Source organism: Fringilla coelebs, assembly GCF_963513975.1.
Source record: "Fringilla coelebs genome assembly, chromosome: 1".
Lineage (NCBI taxonomy): Eukaryota > Metazoa > Chordata > Aves > Passeriformes > Fringillidae > Fringilla > Fringilla coelebs.
In genome coordinates, this window is record NC_140028.1 from 5,884,459 (window position 1) to 5,911,880 (window position 27,422).

The 27,422-nt window shown below is 42.8% G+C and overlaps 1 protein-coding gene across 1 annotated transcript in view; it reads left to right on the forward strand.

Annotated features, from left to right (window-relative positions):
* The window catches only part of COL22A1 (collagen type XXII alpha 1 chain), a gene marked incomplete at both ends in the record, with an annotated part of 216,583 nt that overhangs the window by 169,027 nt on the left and 20,134 nt on the right, over positions 1 to 27,422 (forward strand). Inside the window, 18 exons of the mRNA XM_084212415.1 lie at positions 2,129 to 2,173; positions 2,612 to 2,659; positions 4,445 to 4,558; positions 4,745 to 4,798; positions 6,919 to 6,972; positions 7,785 to 7,838; positions 9,330 to 9,383; positions 10,680 to 10,733; positions 11,524 to 11,577; positions 12,615 to 12,668; positions 13,224 to 13,268; positions 14,201 to 14,254; positions 15,287 to 15,340; positions 18,574 to 18,627; positions 21,624 to 21,695; positions 23,449 to 23,484; positions 24,396 to 24,440; positions 24,720 to 24,899. Coding sequence (XP_084068541.1) covers positions 2,129 to 2,173; positions 2,612 to 2,659; positions 4,445 to 4,558; positions 4,745 to 4,798; positions 6,919 to 6,972; positions 7,785 to 7,838; positions 9,330 to 9,383; positions 10,680 to 10,733; positions 11,524 to 11,577; positions 12,615 to 12,668; positions 13,224 to 13,268; positions 14,201 to 14,254; positions 15,287 to 15,340; positions 18,574 to 18,627; positions 21,624 to 21,695; positions 23,449 to 23,484; positions 24,396 to 24,440; positions 24,720 to 24,899 — 1,125 coding nt within the window. The remainder of the gene's footprint in view (positions 1 to 2,128; positions 2,174 to 2,611; positions 2,660 to 4,444; positions 4,559 to 4,744; positions 4,799 to 6,918; positions 6,973 to 7,784; positions 7,839 to 9,329; positions 9,384 to 10,679; positions 10,734 to 11,523; positions 11,578 to 12,614; positions 12,669 to 13,223; positions 13,269 to 14,200; positions 14,255 to 15,286; positions 15,341 to 18,573; positions 18,628 to 21,623; positions 21,696 to 23,448; positions 23,485 to 24,395; positions 24,441 to 24,719; positions 24,900 to 27,422) is intronic.

Sequence of the window (27,422 nt, forward strand, 5' to 3'; positions counted from 1 at the left end):
TCACCCAGTGCCTTCCTGGCTAAGCATTTGACCAGATTTTAAAGGAACTTTCCATATGGAAATACTAGATAGTTTCATAGAGTAGCTCCTGCTGAGCCTAGACTGACTGAAAGCCACTACTTGTACCTTGATCATCATCCAGATGTTGATGTAACTCAAAAAGCCAATCAAGTCCTGGGCTGTATCAAAACCAGCACGGCCAGGAGGTCAAGGGAGGGGATTCTGCCTCTCTACTCCGCTCTAGTGAGACCCCACCTGCAGTGCTGTGTCCAGCTCTGGGGTCCCACAGCACAGGAACTGTGAAACTGTTAGAGAGAGTCCAGAGGAGGCCACCAAGGCAAGTGAAGGGATAGAGCAACTCTCTTACAAGGAAAGGGAGAGAATTGGGATTGTTGAGCCTGGAAAAGAGAAGGCTTCAGAGTGACCTGTTTGTGGCCCTCCAGTACCTGAAGGGAGGCTTGAAGAAAGATGTAGAGGGACTTTTGACAAAGTTTGAGAACTATAGGTAACCAAGAGAGCCAAAATCCAGAGCTGAAGTGTAAGGAAGAGATTTATTTCATTACCCCTCTGGCAGAATGGGGACACATACACTGCTAAGTTTTTTCCATCTTAGCAGGGGCAAAAAGTGCTCAGGGTAACCTCAAAGCTCCTTATCTCTCCTTCTCCAGCAGGGAGGCCCAAGCCTGTGAGGAATGCCTTTTAAGTTTTTTACAGCATTCTGTTATCTTCTATAAAACCTCCACTTCTCAGGACATACTGAAAACAACCCAAAGAAAACACAACTTGTGAAATTTTCCACACTGAATATTCTTAGCATCCTCCAGCTGCAAGGTCATCTTTAGTGAAAACAACTCTGTTTTTCCCTTCTCATCAGATCTTCCACTTTCAACCTTTTTCTTGCCACACAAGGGGAGTGGCAGTAAAAGGGATAATGGCTTCAAACTGGAAGAAAGTAGGTTCAGATTAGATATGTGGAAGAAGTTCTTTCTGTGAGGTGGGTGAAACACTGGCACAGGTTGCCCAGAGAAGCTTTGGCTGCTCCATCCCTGGAAGTGTTCAAGGCCAGGTTGGAAGGGGCTTGGAGCAACCTGGTCTAGTGGAAGGTGTCCCTGCCCATTGCAGGGGGTTGAATTTAGATGGTCTTGAAGATCCCTTCCAACCCAAACCCTTCTGTGGTTCTGTGAACATCCTGGGTGCCAAATCTGGAGCCATCCCAGAGAAAACCCCATGTGGGACCTCTGCAAAATCAACAAAGCTGAACACAAATAGGATCTTTTTAGATGGTCAGAAGAAACTGTTCCTTTAGAAAAAAAAAATGATCAGGAAGAACAGCTTTTGTATGTGGTAAATTTTGTATGCTCTTTAAGGTTCTCAGTATGAATAGAACATGCACTTGCTTGAGTGATGACACAGGGTGATGGACCAGGTGGATACAGGAATTCAGCAGAAAATGGTTTGGGGAAATGTCACAAGTGTCCTTAAAACTGCAAGGATCCTCACAATGCAGATTATTGTCACCATCTGAGACCAGCTGTCTTGTTTAAAATACTTGGTTTCCCAAGTGAGCATTACTTTATGCAAAGATTTTACAAAAATTCTTAAACATGGATTTTGCTTTTAGCAAACTTAATTCCTTGTAAACGACATGTAAGAGATGCACACTGAGGGGTGGAGGTTGTCCCTTTTCCTAATTCTGCCTTTCTGGGAATGCTGTTAACTTCTATGCTTTCATCTAACGAAACTTGATACCACTACACCTCAACGAACAAAAAACCAACCAACCAAACCAACCAACCAAACAAATTGATTTTGCTTGTTAACAGGTGCCTTCAGAGATTTAAAGCTTCATCCTTCACACCAGTAAAGTTCATAGTGTTTCCTATCACCAGAAGTCAAGCTAAAGCAATTCCAGTCTCTGCGTGACTCAAATGAATTTAGCAAGGGTTTGAGAGGATGTTCAAGTTGCAGATATTTGGAGGAGTTTGCTGTCTGTCACATGCAAGGAGTAGTGCTGCTCAGCAGAAGAAAGTAACATGTGTGCTAGTCCAGATCAGTCTGCAGAGTGCAAGAGCAACCAGGGGGTTATTGTATAATAATTTCACAATTTTTTTCTTTTTCTTATCTGTAGGGTGTACCTGGAAATCCAGGGGAAAGAGGACCTCCTGGAAAACCTGTATGTAACTTCAGTTCTGTGTTGCATCTCTTTCTTTTAACTCAGTTTCCACCTGTACACCTCACCTCAGAAGTACACTTTGGTGCTTTCCCACTGTTGTTTTTTCCCAGCAGAGCAGTAGGAAAAAGACTAAAACCCCCTAAAGGTTTAGTGAAGGCTTTGGAATGGTATGAGAACAACTGGATATTCTGCATGTAAATAAAAGCCAAAATTTTAAAGGCACTTCCTTAGCACCACTGTACAGTACCCTCAGCAAGAACTCATCATGGATTCCAATGAAAAGCATTGGTAGGGTAGGGTGGGAAGCACAGGTTTGACCCAGTGAATCCTAGACAGGATAAGGAAAACCAGTGAGAATCCAAGAACATGTTCAGGAAAAATTCTCATGTCTTGATGCCTCTTAAAATTGCATGAAATAATGAATTTCTCATTCCACAGGGCTCCCCACCCCTGCTCACTCCAGAGGACATAAATCTCCTGGTAAAGGTAATCTGCTTTTAATGAAGGTGGGAGTTTATATCTCTGTTTGATTCAGATCTAACACTGTGATGGGAGAGTGTCTGAACTACAAGTGTAAAAGGTGTCTTTAAACACTCTTTCAAAGCTCAAAACTTACAAGTCTCCTGCTTGCATGAGCTCACAGTGGAGATGAAAATCCCTTCCCCAGCAGTGAAGTGACCTACAAAGTTCTCTATAACATCTCTAAGACTTTCTCAGCTCTTTCTGAGGCATGCATTTCAAGGAGAGATAAGCATTATCTAGTAAAATTATCTAAACCAGAAAATGGAAACCATTTTAATAAAATGCTGGATTTTTTCACGTACACCTTCAACAGTGACTGGAGTAATTTTGGGTAATTGTGGGTGCAAATTTAATTTGCATTGTGAGTCTAAAAGGATGCAGGTAATTAAACCCAGAAGTACTTGTGATTCAAAAGTGATAATCTGTCTGCCTTTACTCTCCATGTAGAGAATTTTGTGAGAATTTAGTCAGTCTTTGATAGGTGTTGACTGAAAAATCTCTATAGATTTACATGGGCTGAGTTGTGAGTTTTTTAAGCTGTCTTAAACCTGGCAAGAAATCTTTTCTTATTGATAAAATAAACTAAAAATTACCTTCTCTTACCAACCACGTTAACCAAAGGGCCCTTTTAAGATTGCTGCTATGAGATTACTCTTTACTGAAGAGCTGTCTTTGTTTTGTGGACCTCAGTATTGTTCTGGAGGTTTCACTGTAAGGTGTTGCTTGGGACTTCTGATCTGGCCAAGAGCAAGAGACTCATTCTTGGGTACGGGATGTCCCTTTGACGTTCTTTCATTTCCTTCCTTTGCTTCTATTTTGGTTAAACACATTTGTGCATTTTTTCTGCTTGGTATTTTTTCACTCCACACTTGGTAGAGAAAGCAGCACCTCTGGGTGTTTCTCAAGCACTTACATTGTAAGTAGATAAATGTGGGTGTAGGCACAGAAGGACAATTTACCTCACAGTTTTGCAACAGATTATTGACAGATTTGGGTGTTGTAGCAGGGGCTCCTGACTCTCCTCCTGATGTTTTGTATTATGCTCTTATGGTCAGGATTCCCTCCTTTTTTACTGAAGGGAGTCTGCCTTTGAAATGGAATTGTCATAGATAGATTCAATTTCCTGAGGATAGCTGGAATGTAAAGGATACTGAGAACATGCTTCAGAGATGTTTGAAAGAGGGAGGTGGTGATTCTCCATGATAAAATTTGGCCAGGACACTGTGACATTCACTTGGTCTTCACAAACTCCATTGGATGAGTTGTCCTTAGCCAAACTGGCTGCTGAATAATTCTCCTGCAGAACCCTTTCTGACATTGTGTTGCACCTGATTTTTCCCTAGAAACCTTCCCTCTAAGCAGTAACACAGATCTTTCAGCCTGGAGCAAAGGCTTCTATTGGTCTTGTAGATTCAAACCAATGTTTTTCTTGATAGTCTTTCTAGTCTCCCTGACTTCCCCATCAGGAAGAGTTTTTCCTTGGTTTCCTGGTCCTGGGTGACCAATTAGGACCTAGAACTGATAGGAAACTTCCCATGGGAGCAGGTGTGAGCTCAGCTGCTGACCCTCACTCTGCTTCACACTGCCCTCATTGGTTCTTTAAGGCAAATTCACCCCAATCCTGAGGTAAAACACCAAAGATTTAAGAGTTATACCAGCACCACAGTGCTGCATTCATAGTGGGTATCCATAGGGTCTGCCAAGTGCCTGTAGCTCATTGCTGACATGTTTTCCCATGTTCTCTCCCAGGATGTGTGCAGTGAGTGCCCTCCTGGCCCACCAGGACTGCCAGGCATCCCAGGTTTCAAAGGGGATAAAGGTCTCCGAGGACCACCAGGGAGAGATGGCCAGGATGGGAAAACGGTAAGAGAGCTGAGGGAGTCACCGTGCCTGGATCTGCTGGGACCTTGTTTTTCTATTAATATGGTTGATGGTGTCTCTATGAGATGATTAATTTATTTTTCATCAACAACCTGCTGAATGCTTTTTAGAGGCCTGTGGAGTCAATGAACTAAACTAGTGTTTACCTCTGCCTCTTGTGCATTGCAGGGGATTGCTGGTCCCAGAGGTCCTCCAGGCCCACCTGGGCTTGATGGCCCAAAGGTTGGTTGGTTTTCTTCACTTGTCTCATGAAAGCTCATTTGTGACTAATTAGTCACACTAACTCTTTTGGGAGCAGGTTACCCAAAGAAGTTGTGAATGCCCCATCTCTGAAAATGTTAAAGGCTAAGTTGGATGGGGTTTTGAACAGCTTGGTTTACTGGAAGGTGTCCTTGCCCATGGCATGAGGGATTGTTTCACTTTAATAGTGTCTTCTACCATCCCTTTGTTCACACACAGACAGGCAGACACATCTAAAGGGCCTTGATTCTTGGTGTTGAATTTCATTACATTGATGGATAGACTTGAGAGTAAGTTTCAACTCAAATTAGGTGAGAAAGAAATTAAAGCTTCAACAGTAGCCACCATGCATGTTCCTCTCCTTTTTGAATCTTATGTCCTGGAATCACTTAAATTAAGGCTGCAATGGGCTGCTGGGCTCCAAACACACCATCTGCCCTGGTGATCTTACCCAACAACTCCAAATATTTCCTGAAACATGATACAGGAAACACTTCTTTTAGCTATATGGTGCTGCTTCATGGTCTAGGACATTGGTGAACATAAAACTTCCGTTGTTTGAAGTATCCCAATATTGTCACATTTCAAGCATTTCTCATCAAGAGAGCTGTCACCAGTCTGCTCACAATGTCAGTGCCTGGCCACAGTTAAAACCTTTACAACTGCCTAATGTGAAATAAATCAAAACAAATCAATGAGGGAGAGGTAAGGTGATTTAATGATCGGCCATGGTTTCCTCCAGACATCCTTTCACTACTGACTTACTGTCTAAAATAGCCCCTGCTATTTTAACATCTTTGTATTTGCACTTGTTAGAGTGCAGGACAAGCTAATAGAGTTTCATGAATTAATTTCTATCTTGCAATTAAAAGTGTGGTGGGGAGAGCAGCACAGTCTTGAAAGTAAACATAGAGTTGATCAAAATGAAAGTATGTTCCAGGATAAAATTTACAAGAGAATTAGTAACCCATAAAGCAAATAACTGGCAGAAATGCCAAGCAATCTGAGACATACCACATCTGCTGCTTTCTTATACTTCATAAGAAAGCAGAGATTTAGGCAGAAAAATTAATAGTTAGGTGAAATAACAGCATAAATTTAAAACTGTACATGTGCATAAAGTCAAATCAAGTAATTGATAAGTAGTCTAACTTGAATTCAATAAAAACAGTTCTCAAAAAAAATAGTGGAAAAAAAAAAAGTACTTGATGACCCCTGGGAAGGAGCAAACACAAGGTCAGTCTTTGTGACTCTTTTCTGCATATCTTAGGAGGATCCTTACAGTGGAAGACCCTAATTGCTCTGCACTTTTGACTCTGTGGTGTATTGTCCTTACCAGCATCATCCAAGCTGTTAGGTCCTGCTCTGAAAGAAGAGCAGTAGAACTACAGATCTTTGCTCATGAGCAGCTTCAGTCCTTCTGGCCATATGAATTAGAGCTCTTTTATTAATAAATAGCAACCCTCTTTATCCCTTTTTTCTCCTTGCTCTCATGTAGCCAGCCAGTGTATTGTTTCCATGGCCAGCATTTCATTATTGCTCTGTGCATTGTTCACACCTTGTTTACCTTTACCTCAGAAATTTTCACTGTCTTGTCTCACTGTGAGCACTGGTAATGCAGACATGCACATTTGAGTCAGTTGTCTCTGCCAGTGTCTCTAGAACAGAAAGAGAAAGAGGGGAGCACTTTCTGGGTGTGAATTTTCTGGCTGCCCCTTAGAAATGCTGGTTTTATTGCTGTTGTCCCTGAAGGGTGTGGGCACCTTTGTTGGACCAGATGATTCTTTATCAAGATGTGATTTAGTGAAGTGCCTAATAACCTGCCTGGTCTTTAAGGATGTGTAATTCCTCTTTATGCCTATAATAATAAAACATTAAAAACTAGCTATGCTGGCTCTGCTCAGAGGCCATTTTCCACATATATTCCTGGCTCCAGCACTGGTAGTGAAAGTCTAGAGAAGAATTTAAGAGGAGGGCAAGGAGGGCTCAGTCCTGCTTCTTGAGTTTTATTCTTGAATGTCCAAGTGCTTTATGAGAGAGGTCAAAAAGCTGTCGCAACACTGAATCTCATTGACTTTCATTGGCTCATTTTTTATTACCAGGGTGCTAAAGGAGACCGTGGCATGACTGGGGAAGTAGGAGAAAAAGGTGAACAGGTAAAAACAGAGTGTGCTTTCCAGCAGTGCTGTCACTGTGATTGGTCCTTCATCAGTAACTCCTGTGATGCCTGTACAAGAGCACCCTTTTCAGAGGCAGAGGAGGAAGATGGGAGCTCTTCATCACTGACAAACCACAAATGGGCTCTTTCAAAGAGTGGAACCATAGCCATCCTCCACAGATTCCATCCTCATCTCCAATAAAAACCTCCCAGTACCATGTTTCCTCACCTCTGGACTGAATGCATTAAATTCTCTACATTACCTAACCCTTACTCATTTCCTTGGATAATCCCTAGATGATTTCCAGTTCAGGTGTCTTTGGGTTGAAAAAGCCAGTGTGTCTATTTGTCTTAGATGATAAATGTAAGGAGGAGCTCTTTTAGGAGGGACTGAAATGCCATGGGAAAGATGAGAATGGTTTAAATTAGAGTAAACTTTCGTAGTTAATTTTGCCAAGAGCTGAGTCACTGGTTTAAGGTGCAAATCAGCACCTCTTCAATGTCATTTTTAGGACATTTTAAACAGGCTTGGTTTTTCAACTGACCTCCTGTCTTATGCAATTCCACAATATCTGCTCTCATCTGACATTAGCACAGACTAAAATATTCATGGGAAGAAGTGCACCTGAAATTTAACGATGTTATTTTTTGAAAAACAAGGTTTCACTTTAAAAAGCCTTTATTTCCTTATAACCAGCTCTCTGTGAATTGAACTCATTTTGATGTTACTTCACAAAAACCACCAGTTAACTTTTATAAAAGTAGATATGTGACTTGTGCATAAAGAAAGTCTCTGATTTTGTTCTGCAGGGCCACCCTGGAATGCCTGGTTTTTCAGGGGCTCCTGGAAACCCTGGTCCACCTGTAAGTTCCTCTGTTGCAAAGATGGTCCCATAGTTTCTTGCTGATAATGGGTGTTGCAAGCTCCATGTGGTGGAAAGGACCATTCCCATCTGTCAGGGCTGTGAATTTACACTTTCCAGTAGGTTCCTAATGATCCCCTGAGTGTGATAGAGTTCCCCACTCATGGTAATTGCTATTTAATACATTGGCCACTTTCCACTGATTGCTTCAACTCATTTTGTAAATTGTTGCTAAGCTTCAGTTACTCTCTTTATACAACACAAAGATGATGATGAAAACTCTTCCACAGGGACTATTTAGTACATATATAGGTGCTTTCCTGTATGTGGGGTAAGTTGTTAGTCTAGAACTAGCAGATCTAAGATCTCAATTTTGCACAGTGGTATGAGACTGGATTTTCTCCAATTTTCATGTTGTGTGAGTTACTTTTGAATTAAAAGGCCTTTTACGTGTCCCTCTCCATCACAGTCCTCATTCTTAGATTCTGCTCTCTCCATGAATAAAATTCTTTGTATTTAAAAAGGGATGATAGTGCAGGATGAGGGCTGAGATCACTCAGTTGTCCTGCTGGCTCTCCTGCCTTACTCCCTTCAAGTTTGGGGATTTTTTTCTGAGTCAAGGACTTTTCTCTCCAAACCACCTTTCATTGCCCAGAGTCATCACAGCTCATATTGCTGCTTACAGTGCAGTTTGGCTCTGCTGTGCTGAGGGTGTGCCACCTTCATCTGTTCTGGGGATCAGCACAGCCTGAATTCACATTGCACTGACTAAATGACAGGACATAGCCAGAAAGCTGGGATTAGATTAAAATTCTATATTCAGTGCCTAAAGGATGCTGGGTGCTTTGCTGCTGTGACAGCACATGAACTTGCTTTGTGGGTGATTTAAGCTCCCATGAGAATTATTTTAGGAGAAGTTAATAACAGACACATTTGCTGTGTCTCTATTAACCTAATACTGCTACAACTCCAGAGCTGAACCAGTGGGATTAAAACACTTTAAATTGTCCTATGAGACCTCCTGAACAGACTCACAGCCAAAGGAAAAGTAAAACAGCCTGTCAAAACAGAGCAAAATGTGATGTCCCCTATGCAATTTTTTTTTTTCAGCTTTTGCTGACTTTCCCCTCTGTCTGCATTGACTTGTGGCTCCAGGAGTTTGCCTGCCACAGTGTATGCTTCATAATTTCTGTTCTAGCATAATTGCTGTTCTTTAGAGTTATTTTTGTCATGATTGGCTTTTTCCTATTTGTCCCCTGTTTTCAGAAGGAAGAGCCAAGACCAAACTCAAATATCTGACTGTTTCTGGCTTTGGAGGCTGATTGAGTGCAGAGGTTGGCACTGCTTTTCAGTGATGAATGAAGAAATGGAATGAAATGTTAAGCTGAGTGATTAAAGAAAGCTCCAGGGTTGTCAGCTATGGTAGGGAATGTGTTGACAAACATATAAAATGCATTAATCATTCACGTTGTTTCTGCTTTATTTTGTTTAGGGATCAGATGGGGCACCAGGACCAATAGGACCAGCAGGAAACCCAGGAGACATGGTAAGCTCTAAGCTCTGTGCTTGACTGCTGGCTTCACCTGGGTTTAGGTCTGTGAAGTAAAGCTGAGCTGGCATCCATGTAATGTCCTTTGAAAAGTCCCTAAAATAGGGAGCCTGCAAGTAGAACCTCTACATATAACCACAGGTTACTGTTTTAGCCCTTTTTTTACTCACCAAATGACATTCCAGTTTACCCAGAGGATAGTCCAGGCCATGAGACCTCTGTGGAGGTTTTTGTACCTCTTGTCTGTCTGTCCTTGCTATTAGCTGCCAGAACAGGATTCCTAAATCTGTTAAATGCTTCATGACCTAAGGCTAACACCTGAACTCTGTGTGGGGATTATCAACATATAACCAGCAACCTGTTAAAGGATGTCACAGCACAGACTGCTGAGGTGCTGCAGCCTGGCACATTTACTGGCACCACAAAAAATACCAGTACAGGTATAACTTTTGAGAAGCCCATGAAGAATTTTGGCATTGCTGTTTCATTTTAAGGGTTTTCAGATGCTACTTTACTTTATGGCAATGCATCAGAAAACCCTGGGAGACACAGGTAATCTGATTGATGATAACTTCAGTTTGAAAAGTTAAAAATGAATCCTCCCTAAAGAATACTCCCTATTGAGTTGGAACAGTTTAAAGCTGTGTAATTCCATTGTGAATTTCTAGAGCAAGGTTTCTTAAGGGACAAGGTGCCTTTTGCAGAGCCATTTCACAACCTGAGCTTCATCATAAGTAAACAGTGATGGTCCTTCTGATGGCTGTTATGAAATCAGTGAGCATTCTCAGAGAGGCCAGAGACTAAATGAACAGGCTGGCTGAAATTCCATTTCAAATGGATGATAAGATTGTGACCATGTGAAAGACCTGGAGTGGTATTGTCCAATCCTGTGGGGTTAGGGGATTTTTTGGGATGGTCAGCAAGGTACTTCTGGTAACTACTCATTTGAAAGGTATAAAATACACATCTGCTTCCTGGCAGGCCACCTCATCCAGGAAGTTAAGGATGAAATATTAAATATAATTAAGCTTCATAAAAAAAATATTTTGAGTGATTTCATAGGTTTCTCAATTTGTAAGAACTCAATGATAATAGTGACTTTTCAATGTGAAAAGAGAGCCATCCATTCTAAGCTAGAAGGAGTTCAGGAAAACCTCATAGACTGTGTGACATGGGCTACAAGACCACCTTCTCACAGTTGTGCCCTGTCAGACTCTATATGTGATAAATCTTCATCTGATAGAAGCCTCTGAAGAGCTTGCCTGACCCTCAGGGTTTGTTCTTTCTTTCCAGGGTAAAGATGGTCCCCCAGGTCCACAGGGCCCACCAGGGCTGCCTGGACTTCCAGTGAGTGTGATTAAGCTCCTTCTAATTCAATACATTAAATTTTTAATGCACACATAGGTATGTAAAACAAAGAGGTGACACTTCTGAGGTGCTTGGAGAGCCATGTGTGGTCTGTAGCAGTGTCTGTCATGCTGATGCAATGCCCTTGTTCCAGGACAGTATTTGTTTTGTTCCAGGATCTTGTATTTGATCACTTTAAAGCAAAGTATTAATAACAATGTGAATCAGGACTGTTCATTGCCTGTCTTCTCACTGGAAGAAATACTCTTATACAGAGCACAGAAATCAAGTTATAACTCCAGTGTTAGGGCACAGGGATTCAGAGACTGGGACATTGCCTTTATCTGAATCCATTCAAAATGATTTCTTTGCACTGACTCAGGTTCAAGTGCACCCTGGGCATAGACTCCTCACTTCTGGAAAATCTAAGAGTACAACATTTGGGGATTTTTTTAATCTGTCATAAGGATAGAGGCAGAGATAGTTCCACTGTAAAGTAGTCTACCTGAAGATAATGGCATTATAATGATTTATAACAGCTGGTTTTAGAATCCTGATTAAAGATTGTTGGTGTACTCACCTTGCTGGAAAGAGACATATTGCCATATTGGAAAGGGAAAGAGGCTACAGGGGTGGCAGGGAGAGGTTTATGACTGAGCTATAGAAGTAGGGAGGGTTTTGGAGATTTAGACAAACATAAGCATGTCATGATGAGCAGACTTCTGACATTGACAAAACCCCCACCAATCATCCTTGTCAATTTTACCCTGTTTTGCATTTCATTTTACAGGGCATTGCTGGGAATGATGGCAAAGATGGCAAACCAGGATCTCTGGGGGAGCCGGTAATGTAATTTAAAAACGTTTTGCTCAGTCAATCAGAAGCTGCATCCAGTTGTTGTTTTTGAAGCTGCCTATCTATGCACTCCTTAGAGGGAACAAGGAGCCTGTTTGCACATCTGTTTTTAACACCAGAAGACCTGTATTGTCTTGAGCGATTTATAGGCACAACACATGAGCAATCTTGAGAAGAAACTGTGTTCTTTTACTTTTACAACTACCATAAATACACTAAAACTTAGTGACTCCACTTTTACAGCTGTCTTAAACACTGCAGAGAAAGAAGGTTGTCTTGTAACATTAAGCCTAGTGATCCATCCTTTTGATAGAAGTTTATGGGGCATTAAAAGTTTAGAGGAGGAGTCTTTAAAGAAGCTTTTTTTCTAGATTGCTCTGAGACAGTTCTGTTGCCCAGAATTAAAGGATTTATATTTGATTTTCTCTACTTAGTCTATTCTTGCATTTGCTGAGAGAAAAAAGCTGAGCCACAAAGTTGTCAGCTGAAAGGCAATGTTAGTAAATTTGGCAGTGAATGTTATTTCTTGCAACTGTGTGTGTTACATGAAGAATGTCCTTCAAGTATCAGGCATTGCCAGCCTCTTCCTGTGACTTGCTTGATGGGACTTAGTGGTTCTGGAAACAGCCAAGTTCCCAGGCATTAGGACAACTGCTAAGTAGCGGAATGCTTGTCACAGAAGCTGCAGATAGCTTGTGTTTGCACCAAACCATCCCATTTCTATGTGCAGATGGTGATTTTGCATGTGCTGATTAGGTATTGGTGCAGCCCTGGCACTGCAAACGTGCACCAGTCCAGAGCTGTAAGATGCCTCAGGACCTCGGAGTGCAGGTGACAGTGCAGCCCGAGGTGTGTTTGGGAATGTCTGTCCCTGCTGTTCTCCCTGCAAACTCAGACTCTGCTGGACAAACCCTGGGCACCCAGTTCTCAGTGATGCTATGTCTAAGGGAGGGGACTGGGAGGTTTCCAACAGCAGTGAGATGGACCAGGGTATCTCTCTAACATGAGCATTATTGTTTCCCACAGGGAAAGCCTGGAGAACAAGGGCTCCCAGGCCGGGAGGGTGCCAGAGGACTGCCGGTGGGTGCTGCTCTGAAGGGTTCCACCCACTCAACCCCCTGTACTGTGGCCAGGGAGCATTTCCTGGGCACATGAGGTTCTTCACTGATGCGAACATATAACCAGTCCCACCAAAAATAAGCAACCAAAATAGAATACAGACATTTCCAAATCCTTCACACATGGAGAAGAGTGAATCCCTTAGCTAGAAGTTAAAGCATGTGACCTCATGACACCTCTCCAGCAGAAGTCACAGCTGTAGCCCTTGTGTTCTGTTACAGGTCCTCTGAAAGAGTGGGGACAGTAAAGTTTAGGGTTAAATAATATATTGGCTGGACACACCAGGGATACACAGAGCACAGCCTTGGTTTTACAGCTTAAGGAGCTATGGAAAACTTTTCCTGTGATGTGGCCCTGCCTAATTACTCCCTGGGACACAGCTGCTCTGTGCTGATCAGTCCCCAGAAACTTTTGGCAAAACTGGAAAGGTTATTAAATGAACATTCAAGCTAGAGTTTTCTTAGTCTTTCCTGCATCAGGGTGATGGATAATTTCTGATTTCATTCCCTTGTGTAGGGTTTCAAAGGACAGAGAGGAGATACAGGTCCCCCGGGTCCCCGGGTAAGTAACAGGTACCTCATGCACAATCCTTTGGAGAAAGATTGTGGGAATTGAAATTGCCTTTTCTGAGGCAGTAGGTAAAAATAATGACAGTGTTTCATGTGGCTGATGACAGTGTTTTCAACTATGGGCCACATCTATGGCACAGAAGTGACAGCAGCTGTCTTCATTCCCTCTGCTAAACTTCTGATTCCAGGGAAGGTGAGGCAGCTGGTAGAGCTGAATCCTCTCATGCTCCCTTTGAGATACTCCTTTGTGAATAAGTCTCAAGGATGCCTCCATACCACATCCTTCTGGTAAAAATGCTGGCAAAGTGAGGACCCCTACTGCACTTGTTGGACAAGTGCTAGCTCTCCTCCACAAATACTGAAGAAGTGCAAAATAAGTTCAAGTACAAAACTTAGAGAGAAGTGAATAGAAATGTCCCTTTGACTTAGTTTCCTGTGGGTCATAAAACCCAGACCCAGACCTGCATGAAAAGTTGTTCTCCACTCTGTTTGGAGCTCCTTGGTGTAAAAGGGGGAATACAAATGGTGGATGTTCTTCTACCTAATTCTGCCTTTTTTACAGGGAAATAAAATTCTCTGCTTTCAGAAGCTTATGTGAAAAATCCAGTGCTGGAGATCCACATCTCTTCCTCATTACAATAGCTTCTGTATCACGAATGTGTTGGTGGTTTTCAGTGCCTGCAGTAGCAGTAGCAAATAATTTGCTGGAAAGCAGAGCACTGCCTTGTGCATCACTTACAGGAGATGTTTCTGAGTTATTTTTATAAGCTGCATGTCATATAAGATGAACGAGGCACTTGCTGGCTTTAAAAAATTTTTCACTGAGCTCAGTCACATATTGTAGAAACCCCATACCACTTACAGTGGTGATACTCGTCTGAATTTGACCTTGAGCTGATCTCTTCCTTTTTTGCTGAATTGCAGGGGGAGCCAGGTGTGATGGGTCCTGCTGGTCGTGAGGGGCCACCAGGGAAGGATGTAAGTGCACCATTTTGAGCAGAAATGAATCTCCTTCTCCCTGACAAATGAAAATTTTAATTCACAGTGACCCTGACCTAAAACAGCTGCACAAGCTCCAATAAAGGGTGAATTACTGCAGGGAATGATTTGTGCAAAGATCATTAGGGGAAACAAAGAATTAGAGGGCCTTTGTCACTGTTCAGCTGCTGGCACTAAGATGTCAGATATATCTTTGGATAAGCAGAGAAAGCAGCATTGTGTGAAACCCAGGCTGTGCTTGGTAGCCATGGACCTGTCTTCTGGCACCCATCTCTGAGCAGAGCTTTGCTCTGCAGGTCCCACCAGGCCAGGCTCTGTCACGCTTCCACTGTCACAGCTGTACCTGACTGACTGTGTCGCTCCACTGGAGTCTGGGAAATACCTATGGAATAAGTTGCTGCTGCTCAGAGGAAAGAAAGATGGTACAAACAGTTCCTCTAGCATGACTAGTGTCAAGTGCAGTCACATAACAGAATCCTGGGAGGGAGCAGTTGACATGGGATTGCAGCTGCCAAGCAATATTCTGAGCAGCTGATGTGCCACTGCCGTGGGACCTGGAGAAGTGGCTTCTCATTTGCACCCCTTTGTGTCACTGGAAGCTGGTGTGCTGAAAATGGTACCCTACAAAGCAAAATGTAGGGCAGACCAAAAGGAACCCCTCTGAGGAGATGGAGGGAGCTCTGAAGCCTCCCTGCAGAGAGAATAGTCTTGCCAATTCTTGAGAAATTTCCAAGAATCTCTGTCCCTAAGAAATACAGCTTTAAGATAATCTGATAATAACCTGACAGAAATGGTTTCTGCTTGTAATCAAGTTGCATTTAGTGGTAGGTGTTTAAATTTCAAAAGGCTGATCTTCCTCATAAATAACTGAAAGGGGGCAGTGAGATTCCTTTAATCCTGTTTTCCCTAATTTGTGAACAGTGTAATTTAGCAGGAAAATTTTAAAATGTTTGTTCACTTGCCTCTGTGTCAGATCTTTCTCACTCACCTGAATACTTTTCTTCCTTTCAGGGTGATCCTGGTCCCATAGGACCACAGGGCCCTCGAGGACTCCGAGGGCAGCCGGTGAGTTCTCTCTCCTCACAAGCCATTTCTAGAGGTCCATAATAGTTTACAGAATGGTTTGGATTGGAAGGAACATTAAAGATAATGTAGTTCTAACCCCTTCCCCTGGAAAGGGATGCCACCCACTAGACCAGCTTGCTCAGAGCCCCATCCAGCCTGGCTTTGAAAACTTCCAGGGATGGGGCATTGTGTGTGGTTGGAATGTTCTGCAGTCCAGAACTCTGGCTTGAAATAAGAGAGTTTAGGAAGATTCAGACAATGTTTGATTAAAACACTTTGCCTTTCAGAAAGACAAATAAGAATAATATTGCTAGAAACTGATGAAGACTTATAATAGTGCAAGGGACTGATGGTTGCTGACTGTCATGGTTTGACACTGGCACGATGCCAGTGCCCCCATGAAAATACATTCTCCCTAGTGTCTACTGTGAGATGTGACCAGGAATAGAGCAAAGCAGGCTCCAACTTAGGAATAAAGGGGGGAAAACTTTATTAACCTACAACTATATTTAAAAAGAAACACACAGAACTCAGAATGAAAACCTTCCAAAAACATTCCTCCTCCTCTCACCAAATTCCCAATACATCACAGTAGGACAAAACCTTCTATTCTCAATTCAGTTACCACCTCTCTGATCACTAACTTTCAGTCCATCACCACCCTTCAGATAATCAATTCTCAGTTCATCAACAAGAGTCCCTCTTGCACCATGGGCTTCCTGGAAACACAGTTGAAACCTCGTGTGTTTCCATGCCACACGTGGCACCGCCCAGAGAGCATTTGCCATTGCGACAGCTTCCTTCCTTGCCCAGTGCTCTCACCACTGCGCATGGACCAGCGCTGAATCTAGGATTTTTCTTTTAAGGGTGCTTTGCCCAGTTCCAAAAAGAGCACAGTCTCTCCCTTTGGGGACACTTGTCCCCCCCAAATTTCACCCCCTGGGGCCGAGGGGTCTTGAGAACAGAGATCTTCCTCTCCTTCACCGAAGATCGAGGGCACCATCACCCTCCTCACCCGTCGTCTCTGTTCACGTACTCCTTCACATCACATCACTGCACTCTCTTGGATCTGAGCCATTGCCTCCCCGCTAAATTCAGTCTCTGTGTCACAGGAAAAATGGTTCTGTCCATGGCTATACAAGAAAAGTCCAGCCAAAGGCCACTCCATCACCTCCTCCCAACTAGGATTCTTCTCCACTTCTCTCGGACATCTTTCACTTGCACGGACTTGCATCACACTTGCCCATTTCCTGCTATTGCATCTCTATCTCTCTCCTCATTCAGCTCCAGGAGTATCAGCATTTGTAAGGTTTCCATCATCCAAGAAAAGGGTTAAAATATCAGGCTCTGCCTGTCCAGAACTCCCATGCTGCCCTGACGGGCCCCTTCTCGCCGCTCCCCTTCTCTTTCCTGGCCAGCCGTGCTGCCAGCACATGATATTGAATTCCAAGGTGGCACAAGCTCTCAATCTCTCTCTCCTGGGTGGGGGTGTGGCTGCCTGACGTCTCTCAGAGCTCCTCCACCCTTCCATCCTGCAGGGCCTTTTCCTCCCTCTCTCTCCAGGCCCCATCCTACCTGACTGAGGCCTCCCCTGGGCTTCCCCTCCCCGCCCAGCCCGCAGCTGGGCAGGGCAGCTCTGAGCTCTTTCACTGATGGAACCCAAGAGAGCTTCTCCCTGGGAGTTCTCTGCTTTTAACCTCCCTGTGTTCTCAGAGGCATATCCATGTCCTCAGTGGCCACACCAGGTGCCAATATTCAAATCTGAGCACCTGTCGGTTTGAACACAGCATCCCAAAAAACTCACTTCTTCTCAAACCCGAACACTGACTCAATGGGAAGAACAGTTCAATGGATTCTGTCAGGATGCTGAGTCAGAAATACTCATGTTTCAGTCCTGTCTCTGGGATCCTACACACTTCTTACATGATCTCAGCTTTCAAAGGTGGACACTCACTGTGGGTGCCCAGGCTGAGTTTTGTGGGGTCCAGTTGTGATACTATTCACCGATACTATTTTATTACAGCTTCAGTGGAGAAATAGAAATCTAGCTGTCATTTCAAAAAGTCTCATTTGGTATGGCTCAGAAATTACTTTTTATTAATTTCACAGGGTTAAAAATTCTGTCTTAGAAATTAATCCTTATCAAATCTGAATTGATATCTCTGTTGCTGAACCAAGGCACATCTTTAGTGTGTTGCAATCAGTGAGTTCCTTTCCTTCTAGGAAGACCTGGTAATGAAACAGATTCCACAGCATGATCAGGGGAGAAAATGCTGACTCAGCAATGCCAGGAGTTGGAGCAGCAGGTCCCTCCAAGCTGGGGAGTTGGGGTTTAGATTAGACTGCAAGAACATAAGGAGACCTCCTGTGTCTACCTCTTAATGTATCTCATTACTCCTGTACTGCTGGCATCACTCGCTGTCATGTCATGCCCCTGCACAACACTGGCAGTGAGTAAAAATATTTGAAGAGATAGAAATTATCATAACTCCAGGCCACATTCTTCTTTGCAGAAGAATTACTTGTATGTTGGAGGGCAAAGTACCATTTTCTCATGTTCTTCCTTTTCTTTGTTATTTATCTAAAAAGGAGTGTGAGGCATGGGTTTGAGTATTGACATTACAAGGGCTGGTCTTTATGGTCAACTCAAATGAAGGGAGAGACTCTGAATGTTGAGCTGAGAGAAAAGGGGTGTAAGACTTAATCTCACCAAACTTTGTGTATGATTATCTAAGCTGCTTTCTTAAGGAACAGTGAGAAAAGGGTCCTTTTAAAGGTTGATTTGGCTCATTCTGAATTGTCTGGTGTCAGGTAATTACCACATGTTAAAACAAGTGTTTCTTTTCATTCCCCAAAAAAGGGGAAGCCTGAGATGGTTTAAAAGAGTCTGGTCTGAACTGTGGTGACCTGGTGTAGCCAGAGGAGGTGGCTCCATCCTCCCAGAAGGATGCTGTGTATGATAAGGACAGGGGTGCAGGGAAGGAGAAGGAGAAGTGCTGGTTTGGATCCTCCTCAGACCTGCTGATTTGGGTTTACATACTGATTTTCTTCCTGAAATCAGCCATGCTATCAGGGATGCAGAAACTGTGAGGTCAGTTGGAAATAAGATACTTCACAGTCTGTCAGGAGAGGAGACTGAACAATGCTAAAGAAATCCCTGCTGGTGTAGGTGTAGCTGAATATTTCTAGTTTTAGTATGCATTACATCACTAACCTTCTTTCTTTTGACACAGGGCAAAAATGGAGTGCCTGGATCTGCAGGAGAACCTGGCCCAGCTGGTATCCCAGTAAGTACCACAAAGGGAGACTGCTGCAGCCAGGAGAGGTGGCTGGTGAAGTGTAGGTGGAGTGCATTAGTGTAGCTGGTTACCATCCCTGAGGTTCCTATGTCTGAAGATGGGTGATCTGAAAATCAGTAGCTGGCCACAATTTTGAAGGCTGTTTGGCTACGCTCCTGGAATTGAGATGCTAGCTGGGTCATCACTTTTCCCAGTGAAAGTAAAGTGTTCACAGCAAATGGAAATGATTGATTGCCTACATGGAAAAAAAGATTGGCATGCCTCATCTTCACCAGTAGATTTAATTTTGCCAAGCAGAGAGCATGCAGCCAGCAGAGAGTTGTCACAAGGAAGGAGAGGGCCTCGGGGAGTTGGCAGGCTGCCATTGAGGAATAGTGGCAGCAGAAAAATCCTCGCAGGCACTTGAGGGAAAAGCAGACAGTGGGCAGTAAAGCAGGATCAGGAAGCATAATGAAACTCCCCTGAGGCCATCCGTGAGGAAGAACAGCTTGGAAATGAAGAGCTGTAAGAAGGACGATGGTTTGTTGGGTGTTTTTTTTGTGTGTTTTGTTCCTCTGTTCTGCTGCTGAAAATTGTCCAGAATTCAGCAAATCCATGCAAACATTCCTTTGTGCCCAGTAGCATCTATCACAATGCAGAGCTCTTCCTTCTCTTTGCCCATGGAGGCAGTACAGCTTGCTGGACTGTGGAATTAACAGGAAAACAAAGGCAGAGCAGAGGAATGTGAAAAGCTGCAGCAGGACTCGACTCTTTGTGACCCTTGCAAAGTCATAAAGCCACCCCAGCCTTGCCACAGACTTGTACCCTGATCAAGCATCTACAGGGATGTCTCAATAGAGCAAATACCACAGAATCACAGAATCACCAGGTTGGAAGAGATATACAAGATCATTGACTCCAACCCATGCCCTGACACCTCAACTAAACCATGGCACCAAGTGCCACATCCAGTCTTTTTTTAAACACATCCAGGGATGGTGACTCCAACCCCTCTCTGGGCAGACAATTCTAGTACTTTATCACTCCTTCCATAAAATAATTTTTCCTAATATCCAACCTATATTTATTTCCCTTGACTTTATTTATTTATTTTTCTTTCTTTATTTATTTTATTTATTTATTTTTATTTATTTCCCTTCCCACAGCTTAAGACTGTGTCCTCTGGTTCTGTCAGTTGCTGCCTGGAGAAAGAGACCAACCCCTTTTCAGGAAACTGGTTTCAGACTAGAACCACCTTTCAGGAAGTTGTAGAGAGTGATAAGGTCACCTCTGAGTCTCCTTTTCTCCAGGCTAAACTCCCCCGGCTCCCTCAGTTGTTCCTCACAGGATTTGTGTTCCAAGCCCCTCACCAGCCATGTCACCCTTCTCTAGATGTGCTCAAGCATCTCAACATCCTTCCTAAACTGAGGGACCAGAACTGGACACCCCCTTTCTGTGTGGTGAGGTGGGACAGGGTGCTGCAGTTTGAGAGCCCTTCTGCATCAAAAAACAAGTGCAGCAGGCTTTTTGTCCTTGACATTAGCTCTTCTTACCTTCCTGAGACTGCTGCCATTGTTTCTTGCCCTGTGGATCCTTGCTCTTGCCTTTTCAAACTTATTTTCTTCTTTTTGTTACACCTACCCCTGTTCCCAATTCCTATCACTGCTTTTTTACCTTCTGGGTCTTTATCAGGTCACTGTGGCTTTGGGATGCCAAGTGAATGCCAAGTGGGGATTATTATTATTTTAATCATCATAATGTTATCACAGTACCTATATGATGTGACCCAGGGACTCACAGGCAGCTTCCTGCACAAACAGCACCACAGCAGCCTTTGCTCCAGAGGATTTAGAGTCCAAAAATAACATAGGAGATTGAAAAAGGATAAAGTCAGATGGATGAGGAAGGGGAAACGATGAGACAGTGTTGGTCAGCAGAACAGACAGTCATCTCATCATTATCATTCTCTGTCATTAAAATGAATCCTTCCTTTTCATAAAGGGCATTATGGGAAGTGTTTCCTTGTGCTGTACATTAATCCATTTATTTTGAAATACACTAATTTCCTACACAGTGTGGTGTGACAAGCCAATATTTTATATTTCTATTTTGAAAAAAAGGAAGGTAAGGAAGGTTATCATGGCAATAAAGATTTTTTTTCCCACCTTCACCATTGCTGACTTGAAATCACAAGGTAAAACCTGCCAGGAGCCTTCTCCTTTTGCATTTGCTGTTTGACAGTGCCCATCACAGTTCACGCTTGCTCATGCTTAAGCCCACACACAGCAACACAATCCAGCCTCTGAAATCTTCAGGGCAAGTTACACACCCCAAATCCATGTGCTTTGTGCCTGATAGGCTCATTGGTGCCCACTTGGCATGAGTTTTACTCTAAGAAGAAAAAGGGCTGTGTTCTGAACCAAAAAAGTAGGGGACAAAGTTCTGGAAGTAAAGGTTAAACTAAGAGTTAAAACCACATCAGAAGTGTGCATGAGACAGTTCTGTATCATGAACTGTCATTTCAACTGCCCTGATCTGCAAGGAAAAAGGGATAGCTTGACAGAATATCACAAGAGATAAGTGAAAGAGACATAAATTGTACCTGGAAATAAAGGCAAAGGAGAAGCCCTGTAGCTGTTGGTTGTATTCTTGGATTTGAGCAGTATGACCACCTGCAATGTTTCCCAGTCATCACCCATCACAGCATTTCCCCTCTCAACACCCCCTTATAAACCATGTGACACCACAACACCCCTGGAACACACCTCCTGCCCCTGCCATAATTGTCCCTTTTCATCTTCTCCCAGGGGCCCTGCAGAGCTTATTAGTAAGCAACCACAGCGCCTACAACCTGCTTCTTTAAAATACTTTGTTCTTCCTTGTCAGTTTAGGGAGTCCTGCTGCTAAAATGAAATTTCCCAGTTCCAGTGTATCTGTAAATGAATGCTCTGGGAAAGAGGTGTTGGGGTAAGGTGTGCTAGTGTCTGTCTCATTTCTGTCCTAAGGGTCCCAAAGGAAATAAAGGAGAAACAGGCAGCCCAGGACTCCCTGGCTTTATAGGACCCCGAGGACCACCTGTAAGTATGTCTGGGGATGAATTAGATCCTCTCTTTACCTGCCTTTAAAGGTTAGACAGGAAGATGGGACATGGTCACCTTCAGTTAGGCAAAAAAAAAAAGTATAAGCAGGATATCTAACAAATCCAGAAGCCATATAATTTTACTTCCAAAGGAAACTGGACTGCAAAAATAGCATTTTTCATATGGATGAGCAACCATAATTTCATGTATGGGGATGGTACCTGCCAGTCAGCCCTGATAATGTGTGCATTAATCAGACTGTTTCAGTAGTCTTCTTACTATGGGGTATTTAAGTTCTCAGACTACACCTCTGCATGAACCTTAGATGGACTAAATGGGGAAATTGTGAGTGCTGATAATAATACAGGTATTTATGATATTTGCTATTCTGAGGGAAATTCCTTTGTTGCCAGCAACAGAGGTACATTGCAATTAAAGCATTCATATGTCTCCCAGAGTGATCTAAAATAATAAATAATAAACCTGTACCCATGACAATATCACAGCCTCAGAATCCAATATCTTTAGACCTTGCAAAGTGAGTAAAAGATGTTAAATTCCACTAGAAGGATGGAAAAAGTGGATGCTAGGTAATTTTTTTTTTATTTCTAGATTTGTTGTGACAAAAAATGATGATTTAAAAGATTTTTGTGTGTCTCTAGCCCAGCTGAATCTTCCACAGGATGGTTCTTTTTTCCTTCTGTATATTTAATATTTAATTTTATAATTTGAAAGGGAGCTTTTGGATGCAAAGAGAAGAAAGAAATACTTCTCTGGACAATTAATTTTAAGCAGCAAACACAGTGGCCATTTAAAACTAAAGTGGGCCTAAGGAAAACTCAAGTGAGTTTAATGCAGTCTAATTAGGATCACAAGTCTTTGATTAGTTCCATTCCTCATGGAGAATGTATGGATGCTGATATAGCTGAAGATATTATGTTTCCAGAGGAAAATATCGTGTTATAGATATGATCATGTGTGTTGGCTGCAAACAAACTTAGAAGGATTATTTTCTCTGTACATGACACAGGAAAGAGGCCAGAATTTCAGCAACAATTAGTTTAATGTTCATTTTGCTTTACCTGCAGTTCAGGACTGCAGTGATTATTTTTTCATTGAAATACTAAAGTGGAAACTATATTGTCTAATTATGAGCTTATAAATGCAAAAAAAAAAAGAAAAATGTATAATTTTTCAAGGGTACTTATTCAAATTAAGATTATTTAATATAGTTCTGAAAGACAGGTGAGCACTTAAGCTTAAAATTCCTTAAACCTCTGCATGTGTTTTTCCAGCTGGTTTAATACAAGATGATACTTCTACTGACAAAATATACTTCACTTACATCTTCAGACACTTATGGGTATAATGCTGGTGCTCCTTAAGTTAGACAAGACCATATAATGTGTATGAAGCTTTGGGATTTGTTGGTAAGAAAAAGGAACAAAATGTGTCAAAAGCAGGAACATACTACCAGTGAAACATCTGCTCTCAGCTGGTTTGTTAGAAATTACTTCCTGTTATTTATGTTTACATGGGATGCAAATTCACTAAAAAATGCTTTCCAAATAGCAGTATGTGTCTATCCAGAAATGACCAATAGCAGTAGGATAAGGATAAATCATGCAAACCTGCTACTGTGTAGAAGAAAACTTGTGTTGTTAACCAAAGCAACACTTATGGTTGTTATGTGGAGTCTTTCTTCCAGCTCCTCCAGTGTGATGCTAAATCCACTTTCTGTGTGTTTTAGGGAGAACCAGGAGAGAAGGGTCCTCCTGGAAAAGAGGTAATTTAAATTCACAGTTGTTTCAATATAAGACTGATGTCGCAGAGAAAAAATCATCAAGGGTATTACCAGGGTTGCAGCAAATTGGGTTTTTTTCATAGCATGATTTGGGTTGGAAGGGATCTTAAATATCATCTATTTCCACCCACCCTGACAGGGGCAGGGACACCTTCCACTAGACCAGGTTGCTCAGAACCCCATTCAACCTGATTTTGAACTGTTCCAGGGATGGGAGATTCACAACTTCTCTGGACAACCTGTTCCAGTGCTTCACCATCGTCACAGTGAAAAACTTCTACCAAATATCACCCTCTCTGATTGTGAAGCCATTTACCCCTTGTCCTATCACTACAGTCCCTGACAAAAAAGTTTGTTTTTCTTATAAACCTCTTATTAGTACTGCAAGGGACTCAAAGGTTCCTCCAGAACCTTCTCTTCTTCAGGCTGAACAACCCCAGCCCTCTCAGCCTGAATCCACAGGAGAGGTGCTCCAGCCCTCTGGGCATCTTTGTGGCCTCATTTGAGCTTGCTCTAACAGGTTCATGGCCTTGCTTATATTCTGGCACCACAGCTGAACACAGCACTCCAGGTGGGGTCTCACCGAAGGGGAATGAAGGGAGAGAGAGAATCACCCTCCTCGACCTGCTTGTCATGTGTTTGGGGGGCGGGGAGTGTTGTTTTTTTGTTTGTTTGGCGTTTTTTTTGTTTGGTTGGGTTTTTTTGTTTTGATTTGGTTTATTTTTCCTTTAATTGTTGATAACTGAGAGCAAAAGAAAAAGCTCTCAGGAAACTGTGGGGTTATCATGGAAATAAATTTTCCTGGGGTCACAGGAATCATTACAAAGGCATATGTGTCTTTATTTACTCTTATTATGGATGGTTCTTTTATGCTTACCTTTATTTTGTTGCAGGGCACACCAGGGAAACAGGGTGCAATTGGTTCCAAAGGAGAGAGGGTAGGTTGGACAACATTACCAATTATTTCATCATGATGAAATAAAGAGAGCTATTCTGAGTTAGGGCCTGGGGGCAGAGGTCATTCAAAAGTGAAGCCAGTGCTTCCCAGTCTTCCAGGTCTCTCTTTAATCATTCTCCATCAGAACAATTTGTGGTTCATTTGCAGTGCACCAGATGTTGCACTCAGCAATTTTGCCAGCTCGGCTGTGTTTCTCTGTGTTTGGAAATCAGAAGTTTGCTTCTTATTTTGTGGTGGTAATGTCCTTCTCTTCACTTAGGGTGAACCAGGCATCAAAGGTGAAAAAGGCCTTCGAGGAGAAAAGGGTCCTCCAGGTGATCCCGGGATACCTGGTCATAAGGGCCATCCGGGACTGATGGGTCCCCACGGACCTCCAGGAGACACTGGGCAAGTTGGACCTCCCGGTCCTCCGGGGCAGCCAGGATTTCCAGGACCAAGGGTAAGGTTGCCAGAGAAAGGCTTTGTACAGTAATTTTGCTGCCACAGGGATCAGAAGAGTACCTCAGAGTACATTGAGGATGACAGAAACTGGAGCAGGAGCGTGTTTTAATGGGGAGGCAATGCTTTTAGCACTTAATACCCATAAAGGGGAGCTCTAGCCCATTTCAGGGAATCACGGAATCATAGAGCGTTTGGGTTAGAAGAAACCTTGAAGACCATCTAGTTCCACCCCCCTGCCATGGATGGGGACACCCACTAGACCAGGTTGCTCCAAGCTGTGTCCAACCCAGCCTCGGACACTTCCATGGATGGAAGTTGGGAAAGGCTTGCGTGGGTGTTGACTTGCACTTCAGGGGAGCTAAATAATCCAGACTCATAGTCAGTGAGGCCAGTTGCTGACACCTTTTACCCCTAAATGTCTAAATCGGGTCCTGTGATGTTGGCCGTGGCACTGGAGTGTAAAAAAAGATTTTTTCTATAAGGGCAATAATGTGTAGCACTTCATACAGAGGACTAACACCTTCCTCTGCTGCTGGTTGTTATGAGAGAAAAAATGCTGAGCTGTGGAAAGGTCACTGCTCTATTCCTGGAAGTCCTGTAGTCAGCTCATCAAAATTCATGAAATACTATTTTTGTTTAATATTCTCCCTCTTTTTTTTTTTACTCTCCCCTGTTGGGAAACAATCTCACTACTGAGAATGCCTTAGGGTGGTTTATGTTGCAGAATGAGAAAAACTGCCAACAGCAGTGAAGCCACTGTGCCCATCCTGAGAATGAATTGGAGATCATCTCCGAGGAGAATAAACAGAGAATAATATCTGATGTAAAAAGTGACTAAATTTTAGACAAAGCATTTCTTTGTGTTTGAAATCAAGTGATGATTATAGAAACTTAATTTAACTAATGGGGATAAAACTTGAAAAGATAATTTGTAAGCCTTTAAAGTATGCTCTGCAATTATGTTTACTTAGTGGCATATACACTAAGAGCCATCAAAAATCTTAGTACTTAATGATAAAATTGTGTCTTTTGTCACCAGTGACACATCTTTTTCTCATGCAAAATTTGTGTCAGGAAGGAGGCAGTAAATGGACCAGCTCTGTATTTATCAGCAATGCTATTGATTAAAATTGAAATGTCACTTAGCTATTTAATAAGATATTTTTTAATGAAGAATAATTTCTGATTCAGAAGAGCTCACTAGGTTTTCATAAATATAGAGAACACAAACTGCATCCTTGTATGTTAAAAGAGTAAGTGTGTGGGAAAAGCAACACTTTTGCAAGCAGTTGATACACAAAAGAATGCAGTCTTTAGGTTGACCAGAAGTATTTTCAAAACTGACAGAAATGCAAAGGATTATTTCCTATCAAAGGAATGAAAATGTATTTCAAGTGGAACATCTCACTTTCTGATTTGTGAAAGAAAATACCTGATCCTTCTGCTTGAAAATGGTTTATTGTTTAAGCGTAGCTACAATTTTCTTTGGAGTTGTTGCAAAGGCAAGAGCCTGGCAACCCTAAAACTTGTTTTTTATTATTATTTACTTGGAAAGCCACAATCTAAAAAATTCTTCCACCTATCAAAAATGCTTTCATAATTTTTTTAGTTGCATCATCCGGAGTTGTAGTTCATATTACTTTGAGTTTTTACAGCTATTACAGCTGTACAACAGCAGCAGCACAAAAGAATTAAGAGAAAGGATGACAGATGCTGTGCCTTGGGAGCTGGGTAGGGGGCCAAGGCCAGACAGCCACATGCCCTGTCTCCATTCAACAGCCTGAAATCAGACAAAACCTTGTGCTGATTTGGAAGAATAGGTATCATATGCATAAACTGGCTTCTGTGTCCTGAGATAAGGCCTGTTGGCAGGAGATACATCCAATATGAGTGTTTTCAGGAAGTCCAGATAGCCAGCATTAGAGCCTTTGGGGCACATGTACTTTCTGCAAGGAAACATGCCATGATGTAAAAGAACATAGTATCTCCAGTGATCTGGTAGGGGAGAGATGTTTTCTCGGGTGACTTCTACAACTTCTCCTATGACTGCATAGGAAGGAGATTTTCTTAAGGATGGTGATGGAAACAGTGTTGCAACTAGTGCCCTCAGACCAGGCTCCCTGCTTAAACCATTGACCCATGGTTTGCCAGAAGGCTGGAAACTGAGAATGCCTTTTGACTCAGTCCTGAGCACATTCCTGGAAAGGCTGTCAGCCCAGGGCTTGGGCAGGGGCACTCTTGGCTGGCTTAGGAGCTGTCAGGATGTCTGCGTCCAGAGAGTGGAGGGGAATGGAGCTGCAATGAGTCGGTGTCCCGTCACTATTGGTGTCCCCTGTGCCCTGTCCTGTTCAGTGTCTGTCCTGCTGATGTGGGCAAGGGCATCGAGTGTACCCTCAGTAGTAAATTTGTGATGACACCAAAGTGGATGGAGTATCTGGAGGGTAGGAAGGCTCTGCTGGGGGGATGTAGACAGGCTGGATGGATGGTGTAAGGCCAGTGGAATGAGGTTCAAGAAGAGCCA